At 41.0% G+C, this 13,954-nt stretch overlaps 1 protein-coding gene across 1 annotated transcript in view; it reads right to left on the bottom strand.

The window, feature by feature from the left end:
• VSNL1 (visinin like 1) overlaps nucleotides 1–13,954 on the bottom strand; it is a 111,962-nt gene that overhangs the window by 53,887 nt on the left and 44,121 nt on the right. Inside the window, exon 2 of the mRNA XM_017526144.1 lies at nucleotides 8,919–9,085. Coding sequence (XP_017381633.1) covers nucleotides 8,919–9,080 — 162 coding nt within the window. The 5' untranslated portion in view covers nucleotides 9,081–9,085. The remainder of the gene's footprint in view (nucleotides 1–8,918; nucleotides 9,086–13,954) is intronic.

The raw sequence follows: 13,954 nt of genomic DNA, 5'->3' as shown, positions 1-13,954 counted from the left end.
ATTCGTAAAATGGGGGAGGGAGTGTACTGAGAGCCTTCTAAAGGGCTCTTTCCAACCTTATCCTGAGGGCAGAGAGGTTGAGGTATCATCTAAGAGCATTCCTTCAGGATGCCACAGTCACAATAACCACTGATATCTCTCTAAATGACACCTGCCTTGCCATGGGAAAGCAAAATCCCAAGGTGTGGAAGCCATCCAAAATAATTTCACACCCTTGGGGACAGGGGAAGGTTATCATTTTGACCCCTGTGGGGTAATTGCTGTCTATAATGCTGGTAGCTAGCTATGACTGAAACAGTATCACCATAATAAAATGCCTTGGAGTCTCACATGGGACCTTGTTTTCCCAGAACTCTAGATTACGCTTGTCTTTTTCTTGAGATTTCAGACCCCAGCTCTTGTTTTCCACATTAATTCAAGTTGAATGCAGCCTCAATTGTATTGACAAACATTCCAAGTGGAAATAAATGCTTAGGTGCTCACTAAAAATTGCAACATCCTCACCAGCCCAGCCTGGATGACATGATGTATTTCATGTAATGCCTGTTCCTTAAGGAATTAAAGCCCTTCTATATATAGCTCTGCCCAACAAATTTTTAATAAAGTCTGCTCCTGACTACATCTTAGTAACAAACACAATTTGAATCCCTAAAAACTGGTCATCCCCAGATCTTTTTTGAAATGTTTCATTGTTAAAATTATTTGAATCAGATGTTGAGAAAAGACAATAGTCATCTCTGTCACATTTTCTTTTGATAAAATAAGTGATGAGAGAGAAAATTCTTGATGCCACAGCCCAATGAACTGGTCTATTTGGCATCTGGAGGTCCTCCCATGCCCAGGTACCTAACACCAAGTCACTGATAAGCCTCACCTGTGCAAGATGATTCACCGCTTATGAAGAACTTTTGTTCTCACCACGCTCCTATCTCAACAAGAGCCCATGAAATAAGCAAGGCCCAGAGTGTTCTTCTTATTTGACAGGTGAGAAAACTGAGGGGCAGAGTGGTCTGTGGATTTATTTAACAAACCTTAAGCATAAACGACTTGCCCAAATTCACACGGCTAGTGTACGGCAGAATCAGGGGCACATTCAGCCTTCTAATTAAAATCATACTGCATTTACCTGTATTCAAGTTCCAAAACAGAATATCCTTGCTAAAAGTTGGGACACATGCAGACCAAAGTCTTGGGAACACAGGGCCAGAAGATACTTTTCTGGCTTTGGGAATTGGGGAGATCAAGAAATCATTTCCCAGGGAGAAGCTTTCGAACTGGTCCTGGAAAGGCGGCTAGAATGGAGCAACATGATGCGCATTCTGCTCCACAACAAGGTAAACTGGAGCACCCCCCAGATGCCTGCTCTTGAATGAGACCCAGAGAACACAGGAAGCATGAAAAGGTGGTGAGAAGGCTGGGCTGAGTGGTCCAGGTGTTTCTCGCCACTGACCACTCTGTGACCTCAGCCAAGTCTCCTGACCTCCCAACCTCTGTGGGTTAAAGTGGGGGAAATGCTGTCTCTAAGGTCGATTTCATCGACCACGGTGAAATCAAGTGAGCCACTGGTCAGACGGAGAGTGGCTAGAAGAATCAGAAAGGAAGGGAATAAAGAAGGCAAGGGAGAGAGAAGAAGAACGGAAAGGAGGGAGTGAGAAACAAGGGAGAGATCTATGGCAGAAGCCCCGGAATGTACAAGCATTTTCTTCCACAGATTAATTTCAGGTTGTTGATCTCAGCAAGGCTACCAAGAGGTTTTAGTTTCTTTGTTTTGACTTTTGTATTTTTGTTTCAACCAAACATACTCGATTCAGTGGGCCTCCTGCCAACACAATGGGCCGGGGGTTCTAAAACACAATAGTCATTTTTAAATTCAAACTTAGTTTCAGACAGGCCGAAGGGTCCTCATGGCCACATTTACCTTCTTTTGTGGATCAGCTTGAATGCCTCCTTCCTAATCAGCCCTCTCTGACCCTCCAGGCCCTTCCTTGTTTTCCCTGGTCCTGATCACAATCAATCCAGCATAGTAGCTATTCGTATGGGTATTTTTTTACCCTGTCTTGACTATAGGTTTCTGGATGGCACCAGACTGTCCCCTAGGCAGGGATTTGTGGTGTTTACTGCCGCAGACCCAGAGCCTGCACAGCCCCTGGCACATAGGAGTGCTCAGGAAGAGTGGAAAGCAGGGGCTGCATTTTATCCCAAAGGAGACTCCCTCTTTGCATTAGCATGGAGCTCTAGACAAAATAAGCTTGATTGGTAGGCCCTAAATGAATCAGACAAACACCATCTACATACTAAAAACCAGTTTAACAAAACAAAGCCTGGAAGCTATTATTTGTATTCTTATGCCAGTGAAGTTTGTTTGAAAGAATAACTTAGAAGGGGATTTTTCTCCTTTTGTCTTGTGCCAATTAAGACTCAAGAACTGCTATTACGGAACCTAGAATGTTAGGTCTGCCAGTGGTTAGAAACACTTTCAGTGACTCTGATCTATTCTTGGAACTACAGAACCTTCAATGAATCTGACTAAAGCTACCCCAAGAGAGTTTATATATAAAATTTTACATGCAGCTTCAGTGTGGGCGGAACTCCTGAAGCCTATTCAAACACAGTTCCAGGTTAAGACCCAGATTAGTGTTTTTCAAAATGTCACTCATAGATTTTGTCCTTTAGAACCATTTGGAAGGTCTTACTAAGAATCCAGATAGTGGGTGTCTAGGGTCCGTGCACTAGCAACCCTCAGGAGGCAGAATCTGCCAATTGAGCAGTCAACCCAAGTGATTCTGAGATGCATTAAAGTTTGAAAGCCGCCTACATAGACCAATGTTTTCATTTGCACAGATGTGAACTTAGAATCAGAAAAACAAAGGCACTTACTCAAATCCTGCAGCAAACAGTGCAGACGTTGATTACATACTTTATTTCATACTCTGTGAGACAGAAGTTATGTACCTAAAATCCTACAGTTATTATATGTTTGTGTACAACTTTCAGGAAGAATGCCTTTTATTCCACATAGTAGGTTTTAAAGCATAAGGGCACAATTTAAAAGTAGAATTCTAAGACTATACAGAGAATTACAGAATATTTTTATAATATCTTATTAACTAGAAAAATATTTCTTATTCTATTAAAAGATTTTTATCATCAAATATTTAGGTGCTGATCCTGTAACAGCATTTATTCTTATTTTGTTTTAATCCATGCTCCTGGGTAGTTGTGTCAACAGAGTTTTGGTGAGTAAACTTGTATTTTCAATGCCTCAGGCCTAGAAAATTTCTCATTGAAGGGAATTCCACCAGTATATTTTGTTGTAAAAACAAAGGTGGCTTTGTGAATTGAAAAGTGTTACTCAAAAATAAGATGATACACCAATTCCTCTAGGCTCTGAGCTTGCTCAGAGCAATTGAGGGCAATGCCCAATGAAGTGTCTGTCCCACAGAAAGCACAGAGAAAACTGGTCTCAAATGAATGAATGAACAGATGGATGAGATTGCTCGTAGCTAGAAAAGCTAGAAGTGTGTTTTCTAACCACCAAATTACAGAAGCTCCTCAGGAAATGACCACCTGGAGGGACAGGGAACAACTTGGTAGGAACTCTTTTGTTATATGCAAATATATTTTATTAAAATTCAAACTGTTAAATCAATGATGATCAAATTGGACTCTAGGGCTCTCTCACCTGTCTCAGGCACACCTGTCAGTGGCCTAAGGCTTTTCAAAGAAGAAAACTTGGAGCAATGACACAAGCTGAGCCTCAGGACAGTTGGGCCAGAGCCCAGTAGAACAACCCTTGGGTACTCAGTGGCCTCTGAGGACCAGATGAAGGGTGGCCCTTCATCTGCAAAATAATAAGCAGTAGAATCGAGGAAGGAAATCTCCTTTCGGGAGAAGGGGCATGAGGGTCAAGACACCAAGAGACTGGTAGGGAATGGACAAAGGCCTTAAGTGCTGTCTTCATCCTATCTGGCAGCAGGGAGCTGGGGAAGAGTTTGTGCTTAGGGGACGCAGAGTTCAGTGTCTAAGAATCCATGATGGAAATGGGGATGGCACTGCCTCATGGTGTGTCCTGCCATGACCACTGCCCCCAAACCCACCAGAATATATGGTAGACATCACTATTTGACCAGGGCACATTTTCCTATTGAAATTTCATAAAGCCTCTCACCCTCCTCTGTGCACCATTTTGTGCTGTCATCAGACGTGGCCTGTGAACTGAAACCTATTTTCATTCCGGCTTTCTAAGTGTAAATGGGTGGATTGTCAATCAGGATAGCAAACACAACGTTTGATAGGTTGTGAATTGTTTTCATTTCCCTTCTTTCCTTTGGGACTCTGCTGTGTGAGGTGATAAAACAGGTCTTATTGTTTCCACCTGATAGACAAAGAAACAAATTCAGACCGGCCGAGATTTGGTAAATGTAACACAGCTTGGAATAACTCTCACATCTGTCAGATTCCAAATCTCATGTTTTTTTTAAAATAACTCTGTGACTGCCTTTTCAACTGAACCTAAACCAACCCAAATGTTTCCTGATGAAAATAATCTTGAAAGTCATACTCCAAATATAAATTAAAATCCACTTAGGGCTGTTGGCAGGATTCCTCTAGGTTTGTTTCTTGATTTCTTTGACCTTAATGTCATGGTGGCTAAGCAAAATAGCAATGGCACCACCTTGTCAAGGAAGAGGACCCTGGGATGGAGATACTTCTTCCCTGCACATTTACTTGCTCTTTCCCTGGGCTGATTTTCTCAATAAACGGTGGCCAATTCTGTGAAAATACAGTTAAAATTGCAAACTTCTCATCTTAATGTGTGATGGATTGGCAATCAAAATGATTGTTGAAAATAGGAAATTCCTATGAGGGGGTGATCAGGTACTTGTCTCTTGGTGACAAAATGCAAAAGCTTTCTTCCCAACCCATCAGCAGCAATGCTGTGGTGGGGATGATGAAACAGCTGCTATGACTTCTGTGGCCAGAGACACAGAAATCCCTATGTGTGCAGGAAATTCCAGACATCTGGGACAGAAGGCATCTTTCTATCAGATGTAGAGGGCGCTGAGAACGCATGTGACAACAGAAAAGAAATAGGAATTATATTCATTTGCTCAGGCTGCCCTAACAAAGCACCAGAGACTAGGGGGCTTAAACCAAGAACTTTATTTTCTAACAGTTCTGGAGGCTGGAAATTCAAGAGAAGGTATTGACAGCATTGGTTTCTTTTGAAGCCTCTCTCCCTGGCTGGTAGATGATGGCCATCTTCTCCCTGTGTCTTCCCATGGCCTTCCCTGTGTCCAAATTTCCTCTTGTAAGGATACATCACATTGGATTAGGGCCCACTCTCATGACCTCGTTTTAACTTTATTACCTCTGTAAAGGCTCTGTCTGCAAATACAGTTCCATTCTGAGGTACTAGGGGTTAAGACTTGAACATGTGAATTTGGGGGAATATAATTCAGCTGGTAACAGGCAGAAAGCTTGAAAAAGGGAAGAGCCACCTGCTGTTTTCGAAAAGGCTAATAGAAAAGTCTTCCTCTCATCATTGCATTAATTAACTTCTTGTTTCGATATGCCATTTTGAAATCAATCTCTCTGCTTTCTGCTCTTGCCTCACCACCAAACATTTCTGTCATTATGCCTTGCATTGTGGTAAATCGCATCTTCCCAACTTGCCTGTGAAATGCTGGAGGGCAGGCAGGACGGTCCTGTAGTCACTTTTATATGCCTCCATCACAAGGCTGCGGGAGAAGCAGATGCACAGCCAGCACTTATTACATTCAGGCAAGAAATGCTTACCCACGCTTGCTCTGTGGCAGGCCCTGTGCTGGCCTCTGGATTTTACATTGATTGAAATGAGGTGATTGTATCTGCATGAATAAAGAATGAAGCCTGTATCTAACTGGGAGGGAATATGTACAGATCTGTGTTTTACAAATCTCACTCCGGCAGCTGTATGGTGGATGGGGGCTGGAGTGGGTTAATGAGGAGCTGCCCTGGGAGTCTGGCTGAGAGGCAGAGCTGCGCACTGCAGTGGGAGTCAGCATTCCTGTCTTTGAAGTCTGTTCCACATTCAGTTTGTGATGTTGGGCAAATTGCCTCATTTTTCAAAACTTCGGTTTTAAGTGCTTTTAAACATGTATCTACTGAAGGAGTTCCTTCACATTTGGGATACAAAGGTTTCTAAAGTTGGAAGACTGTGGCCCCTGGCCTTGCAGAGGAGTCACTCCTGTTAGCCTGCTTCTCCTTAACCACTCAGCAGAACTTATTCTTTTTTTTTTTTTTTTTTGAGACGGAGTTTCACTCTTGTTACCCAGGCTGGAGTGCAATGGCACGATCTCGGCTCACCGCAACCTCCGCCTCCTGGGTTCAGGCAATTCTCCTGCCTCAGCCTCCTGAGTAGCTGGGATTACAGGCACGCACCACCATGCCCAGCTAATGTTTTGTATTTTTAGTAGAGACGGGGTTTCACCATGTTGACCAGGATGGCCTTGATCTCTTGACCTCGTGATCCACCCGCCTCGGCCTCCCAAAGTGCTGGGATTACAGGCTTGAGCCACCGCGCCCGGCCAACAGAACTTATTCTTTAGCAGCTGAGGTGACTCCCCCCTGGAACAGGAAATGGGTCAGGTGGCAAGAGGGGATGTGCCAGGCTGACTGCACACAGAGGAGGGCAGAGGCTGCAGTCAGTTTTGCTCCCTCAGTTGCATCCCAGGATGTCTCAAAATCTGCACCAAAAATAGAAGGAATCACTGAATGTGCCCATTCACCAGGATAAAGACTGTGTCTTGCTAAATATTTGCATTTTTTTCCAGAAGCATTGAAAGAAGCTTTTCTCATCAGCCCATCTTCTGGGCCTATTACATAATCCACATCTTTTTCCATGCTTCTCACTTCTAGCTTGTCACATCTGCCTTTCTTTTTTCTGTGTACGTGGCATATTTCTGCTGTGGTTTTCTCTTGATTTCTGTCCTTGGACTCTAGAAGGAGAAAAAGACTGCCTGCTTTCTATTTGATGTAAGAGCACAGGCTGAGTTGGAATAAGAGGTTGCCAAAAATATAGACCAAGTTCAGAAAGTCATATATTCCCCTCCTGGAAATAAAAAAACCCAACCTAAGGGTGAGATGAGGAGGTGGGAGATGATTTTGGCACCTATACCTCAGTTGTACCATAAAACGCCAAAGCATGCTTAATGTTTACAAGACCCCTCATCTTGAGGCTGGTGCTTTTTCAGGGCTACATGCTTGCAGTGTGTAAATAAAATAACTCATTTCCTTCGTTTCAACTATTTCTTCAAAGGCAATACGTCTCTCATCTTAAACAAATAGTGAGGAACGTGGCACACAGAGCACTCTTAATCATAGGGTGACAGCTTGCAGTGCCTTTGACAAATCTTGCTTGTCTGTACTTTCCTTGGGGTTGAGGATAGAGGTAGTTTTGAGGCATGGGTTACCCCTAGGTGATAAAATAGAAGATGTCACATTGAAAACTGGAGAGAGTGGACATCAATTGAGTACTAGATGCACTTTCTTGGCACTTCTATAGAAAAGATCTTGGCACGCTAATAATTGATTACTCAGATCTTCTTAGAAATGTCACTGATCGTATAACATGCACACTATTTATTCTGTTGATTAGTGAGTTTTTAATGATACAATAAGCACTTGCAACACCCCCCCCCCCACAAAAACAACAGCTATGACTTCGAACACAATATAATATTTAACCACAGGGCCATACTCCTATCCATTGGTCTTCTCCACTTGAAGTAACTATTCATTTGAACCTTGTGTTCATCACTTCACTGCTTTCCTTTTTATTTGATTTTATTGCATTTATACACTTTAATCCTATAAAGTATATTTTTAAAAATTTGTGAGACTTGCTTTTTTAATGTCTAGTGTTGATATAGTTCAACTATTTTTACTGTTGTATAATATTATATTGTTCAAATAAACCACTGTTTATTTTCCACTTTCCCTTTGATGGGCACTTGGGTTGTTTCCCAATTTTGTCACTGTGAATAGTGCAGCTATGAGCATTCTTACACATGCCCCTTCTTGTACAGTACAAGAATGGAATTACTGGATCATAGGCTATGGAAAATGTTCAGCTTCAAGAAATAATGATAATGCTTAATATTTTATACAATCATTTCACATACACATATATACACCTGGGTGATTTAATATTGCTCAAATCACATCTGCTAATTCAACGATATAAAAGCAGTATTTTTCTGTTTGGTGTTTTAATCAGAAAAAGTTTTAAAACCAATACAACTCGTAGACTCAGGCAAACGAATACTACTGCAGTAGAAATTGTACCTTTTATGGGACTGTTCTGTGTAATGTTCAGGGAAACGTTAGCTTATGAACAGTGTACAGTGTTGAGTTATGAGTCCATGTTTGTAGACATTGCTGCCCAGATGTATACTATATCCGACACCCGCTTTCTAACTGTGCTGTTGTGGGAATCTGGGTTCTTATCTGGGTAGACGAGGCTCTTTTTTTGTTAAGAAAGAAACAAAAAAGCCCTCTTGTGTACTTTTTCTTTAACTGAGAGAAGTACGCATACCTTTAACAAGCCAAACAATATTGTAATTAGCAAACCGTCAATAACTGTCAGCAAACACTATTATCTGAGTTTTTATGGTTCTTTCACCAGATGCTGTCATTCCTTGAGCTCTCCTCAGTGCTTTGATTTAACAATTACTCTTTTTGTTCAGAAATTGCTTATTTTGGGAACAACATATATACATTTGCATTTTTAAATGTTATTTTTTCTTTTTGGATGGAAAACTGCCAGAGTTGAAACAAACTGGCTACTTAAAGTTATAATTTCATGTGAGGGTACATTTCATGAAGGCCATCGTTTCTGGCCTAAAGAATAAAAACAAGGTTGAAAAACAACTTACCTTCACATAGAGCTGCTGAAATTCCTCGAGATTCAGCCTCCCGCTTGGACAGTCCTTGAGAAATCCTTTGTACCACTGCTTGAGTTCATGCTCATTAAACTCTGTGCTCTTCACCAGGTCCTCCATCACTTCGGGGGCCAGTTTGCTATTCTGCTTCCCCATCTTGCCTGAAGAAAAGTAAATTAATACAATTAGTGCTGTGGCTGTGATCATTTCAAACTAGAGTTCTGGGCAGTCCGTTGTTGCAACTCCCTCCAGTGTGGCTGATCCATATCTCCCCAAGTCTGCCTTCTTCTACTTGGTATTCTAGAAAACATATGAGTAAAATAGACTCTTCTGATAGTTCCAAGGGCTGTAGCATTCACTCTTCACCTCATTGTGTCATTTTTCATACTGTATTGACTCCCAAATGGAAGGCAACCATCTCTTTTAATGCTATTCATAGTAAGCATATGGAAGTTGTTTCTCTTTTCCTTCTACAAATGACACTTTATTGACACTTGTTTCCCAGGTGTTTAATTCTACATTTAGTTTAATGGGATACTCGGTGGGATTACTGACAAGAACAATGAGAAGATTTTATAACTAAATGATCAATAAGTGGCTTGGAACATCTGATCAGCAATATTAAGGAGTCTCAGTTGGTCTAGTTCAAGTTGGAGCTTTTTCCCCCAATGAAAACAGCTCATTTCTATTAGTCACATTAATTCTCTATTTCTCCTCTCATAATTAGATACTTCCTACAACACTGTCTTCAGAGTTGACAAAATCTTGATGATTTTTTTCCAGGGATTGGTTGGGGTGTTTTTGTTGATATTATTCCAGACTGCTATTATTTCTGATTTTGAGTTAAAATAATAGTGCATAAGATAATGTTACCTATATCCATTAAACACCAGATTGTGTGGCCAACATCACAGCAGGAAGTAGGGAGGCAGAGCAGGTTTGAGATAATTCCTGATTTTTCTTCCTGATTTGGCCACTTACGATTTGTGTTACTTAAGGCAACATTAACTGCATTATCTTCAACTTATTCATTAATAAAGCAGACATAATAAAACTCTTTCATATTTATTGTGATGGCTAATTAAGAAATAAGTAGGTAAACAAAGGCCACAAAGAATATTCCAAAAGTAAAATAACTGTGCAGGAAAATTAAAGATAATTTAAAAATTTTCCCTTTAATGTTGCTTTATAATAAACAATAAAACTATTGCTTATTATAATAATAAAAGAATTAAAACATAGATTAACTCCAGGTTGATTTAAAAAGTCGAGTTAAACTTGAAAATCTCAAAGTTTCCAGAATCAGGAACGTGCCAGAAAATCTTTCAAATCCAGTTAGAAGAGACTGAGTTAGGGTTGAAGATTCACCTGAAGATTACCCAAGTGAACCCAGTCCTTCACTGCGTTTGAGACAAACTCTCTTTCAGGCTGCAGGCACGTCGACACTTGCAATAGCCTGGAAGGGGTAATATTTCTCATCACATACTTTATTGTTTTTACTTTTTAACTTCTCCTAAAACAGATTCCACACCCATTGTCGGTAACCTGCCCCAACATTAAACAATTCTTTCACTGTAATGAAACCTAACCACTCTTGCTATTTCCAGGGAAATTTCCACTCAGCACGATCTCAGCAGCACACAATGCAGTCAGATGATACCATTAAGATGGCCATTTACCCTCCAAGCTCTTCAGTGTAAAAAAAGGGCCCAGTATCAGCAACTCTGCCCGTTGCCATGGGGTTTCTCTACTTACTTTTGCTCTGAATTTCAAGTTCCAAGTCTCTTATTAGCAACTGTTTCTTAATTATATGTTACTGTGGAATTCCACAGCTGGGTGTGGAAATCAAGTGGGTACTCAGGTGTCAGGTTTAATTAATGTGGGTAAGAAAACTCTAATTCATGGTTATCCTGAAAATCAAAAGAGGTATTGCGAAAACTTTCAGTACTTCACTTTTTTTTTTTTTTTTTTTTTGAGAATTACAAATTTTCATTCTTAAACTAGTATCTTACCTAAAAATAATAGCTATTTTGAGTACTGGCCATGGGGAAGGCACTTAATGGAACACCTCACAAACTTCATTTCCTGCTATGCAACCACCGAGGAATGAGGATTAGGGCAGCTCCCTGAGGCTCAGAACGCTTTGGTAACTTGTATAAGAGCATACAATTAACGCATGGTAGAGCTAAAATTTGAACCTGGATCTATAAGACTCCAGTGGACAATCATAGACAGGCTGGTGGATGAAAGGCATTTCAGGAGAAGAAACAGGAAGAGCAAAGGCAGGAAGGCTTCAGAGAACTGAATCAGTGCCTAGAAGGGACAAAAGAGGATCACTTTGCCAGCCTGGCTGCCTTGTTTGGGAAAGACTTACATTTACCAAAACCACAAGCTCAGAAGTGACTTTGTATTAAAAATCACCTCCCCCAACTCCCTTTAGAAATTCTATGATGTATCAGCTTCTCTGTTAGGCAAGGAAGCCTGGCTTCTCCATGAATCACTTGTGATGTCTTAAACCGTTCCAGCTGACTTGGGAGACAGTGGTCTCTTACATGCACAGGAAATATTGTCATGACCGTGAATCACAGTTTGGAAACTCAAGTGCATAGCTTCATGCTTCTTGGTTATGGGTCTGCACCATCACTCGGGTGTGTCTGGCAGTGATTGAATCATACAGAAAGTCAGGTTCTGGCCTGGCTCAGAATGACATTGCCACTGCCCTTATCAGGCCTCATCAGGTCTTGCCTGGATTAAAGATTGGCCTCCCCACTGGGCTACCGGACTCCAACCACCCTCCCACTGCACAGCTGCCTGAGTAAATTTCTAGAATACAAACCTCATTGATCTACTCTCTAAAACCCTCTATACTTCTTCTTAGTCTCCAGGATAGAGCTTTATCTCCTTAGCGTGGATCAGGTCCTGCCTACTCATATCCTCATTTTCTGCCAATATGTCTTTGCTCATGTGCCAGTGATTATGAACTATTATAGGTTCCAGGACTGCGTGCTTCCACACTTCCATGGCTCTGCATATGCTGTTCTCTTCTCCTAGAATGACTTCCCCCTATTTTTTGCTTAGCAGACTTCTTCCCCTTCTTTAAGTAGGCTTAATTCACACACCACCCCCTCCATGAAAGCTTCATGGCAAACTTAAGCACCCATTCTCTTAGGTATCTCTCTTTTCTTCTAAAAGTTCCATGATCATTATGTAATTTTCTACTGGATTGTTATTATAGTTTCTTGAGAGAGGACTGCTATTTATTTATTTTTGCCTCTTGGTAACTCCTATTAGGTACTCAACTAATATTTTTTGAGGACATGAATAAATCAGGGGTCTGAGATATTTGGTATGTTTTTTTTTTTTTTCTGAGAAAATGTCTCACAATCTATATATTAGGAGAGTCAATGCATTCACAAGTATAAATATAAAATGCAGTTGGCAGATGGGAGAAATATTTCATTTAACTGCACGGAAAATATTCAACCCTCTTGGAGATTGTCTTCATCATTAAATTTTGAATACCTTGCAGGTGATACCCATGTCTTTTATCTAGTATCTTCAGTAATTGACATAAAGGTGGTGTTTAGTAATGTGTGATAAATGAATGAAAACATGGTTCATGTAACACTCTCCACCTGTAGTCTTTTTGCTCTTGGCTGCAGTGATATAGGCCAAGTAGTATCTTTCATTATGAGACCAGCATAACAGAAAGAGTACAAACAGTAAATTTTATCACATTCCCAATATGGAGATCCCCCTACACCATGTGAGGGGGAAGCAGGCTGGCTCTGTCTCTAACTTACTCTGTGATCTCGGCCAAGATCCTTTCCTTCCCAGTTACTCCATTTCCCCATTTAAAAAAATGAGAAGTTGGACCAGATGATCTTTAAGGCCTTTCCAACTCTGCCATTCACTGATTTGCCACATAAGTTTTGTAAATATGAAAATATGAGTCAGACTTCCAATTGGCTTGTCTCAACACATGCGGGCTCTGTGGATTCTTGGCCTGAGAACCCATCAGCATTTAAGGATTTGTTACCCAAGAAGGGAGGAGACAGAAACCAGAGTGTATTACTTTTAAGCTGGGGTTTCAAGTTATAATATTAAAGCCAGCCCATCCCCAAACCAAAAGAATTTCTCACTGTTTGTGTTGTCATAGAGAGAAGTTCAGTGCTAGGCACAAAACAGGGCTGGTGGAAGGGCTTTGATGGACAAGAGAACTTCAAATGATACAGCCCTGTGGAGGAAAGCCCAGCTTCACTTAATAGCAAATGATGCCCAGAGAAGATAGCACTTCTGTACGCTGATTACAAAAGGCTTTTGTGTAACAGCATTGACCCATATAAACCATTGCCCATTTTTTATAGCACTTAAAACAGCATTTTAAAAAACCTCTGTAAAAAAGAGATTATGATTGTTTCCTTTTTACTGATGAAAACTTTGACAGTCAGAGAGATTAAGTAATTTACCCCAGCTAGACCAGCTAGTAAAGGCTTAATAAAGCATGCATGCAGTTCTCTCGCCCTCCACTGCTTTGCTAATAGAGGCCATCATCTTCTCTCACCTGCACCATCATCTCAAGGATGCTGCAACTACCTCCCAACTGGTCTTCCTGTCTTGAGTTTGCTCATCTCTCATCCATTTCCTATCCTGTCTTAATCGCAGGTTCCAGAGCAGAAGAGACAGAGGATTTAAGAAAGCTCTTAGAAGAGGAGCAGGAGAACTTCGGGGATGAGGAAAGAGCCTAGGAGGGAGTCAAGAAGAGCCCATGAGCATCTTTTTTCCATAAGCCCTTTGGGTATCAAAGAGGATTTAAACTATATATATATATATATATATATGTGTGTGTATATATATATATATATATATATGTATATATATATGTGCGGGGGGTGTGTGTGTGTGTGTGTGGTGTGTGTGTGTGTGTTTCTGTGTGTGTGTGTGTTGCCCCCAGCTTGTCTCTTACCCACTCAATCTAAATCCAGTCTTCCAGGACATACCAGGGCCTGTTGAGTATGACAGAAATGCAT

This window comes from Cebus imitator, unplaced genomic scaffold, assembly GCF_001604975.1.
Source record: "Cebus imitator isolate Cc_AM_T3 unplaced genomic scaffold, Cebus_imitator-1.0 Scaffold1, whole genome shotgun sequence".
In the NCBI taxonomy this organism is placed as follows: domain Eukaryota; kingdom Metazoa; phylum Chordata; class Mammalia; order Primates; family Cebidae; genus Cebus; species Cebus imitator.
Note: the sequence above shows the minus strand (reverse complement) of the source record. Positions and strands in the feature narration are given on the sequence as shown.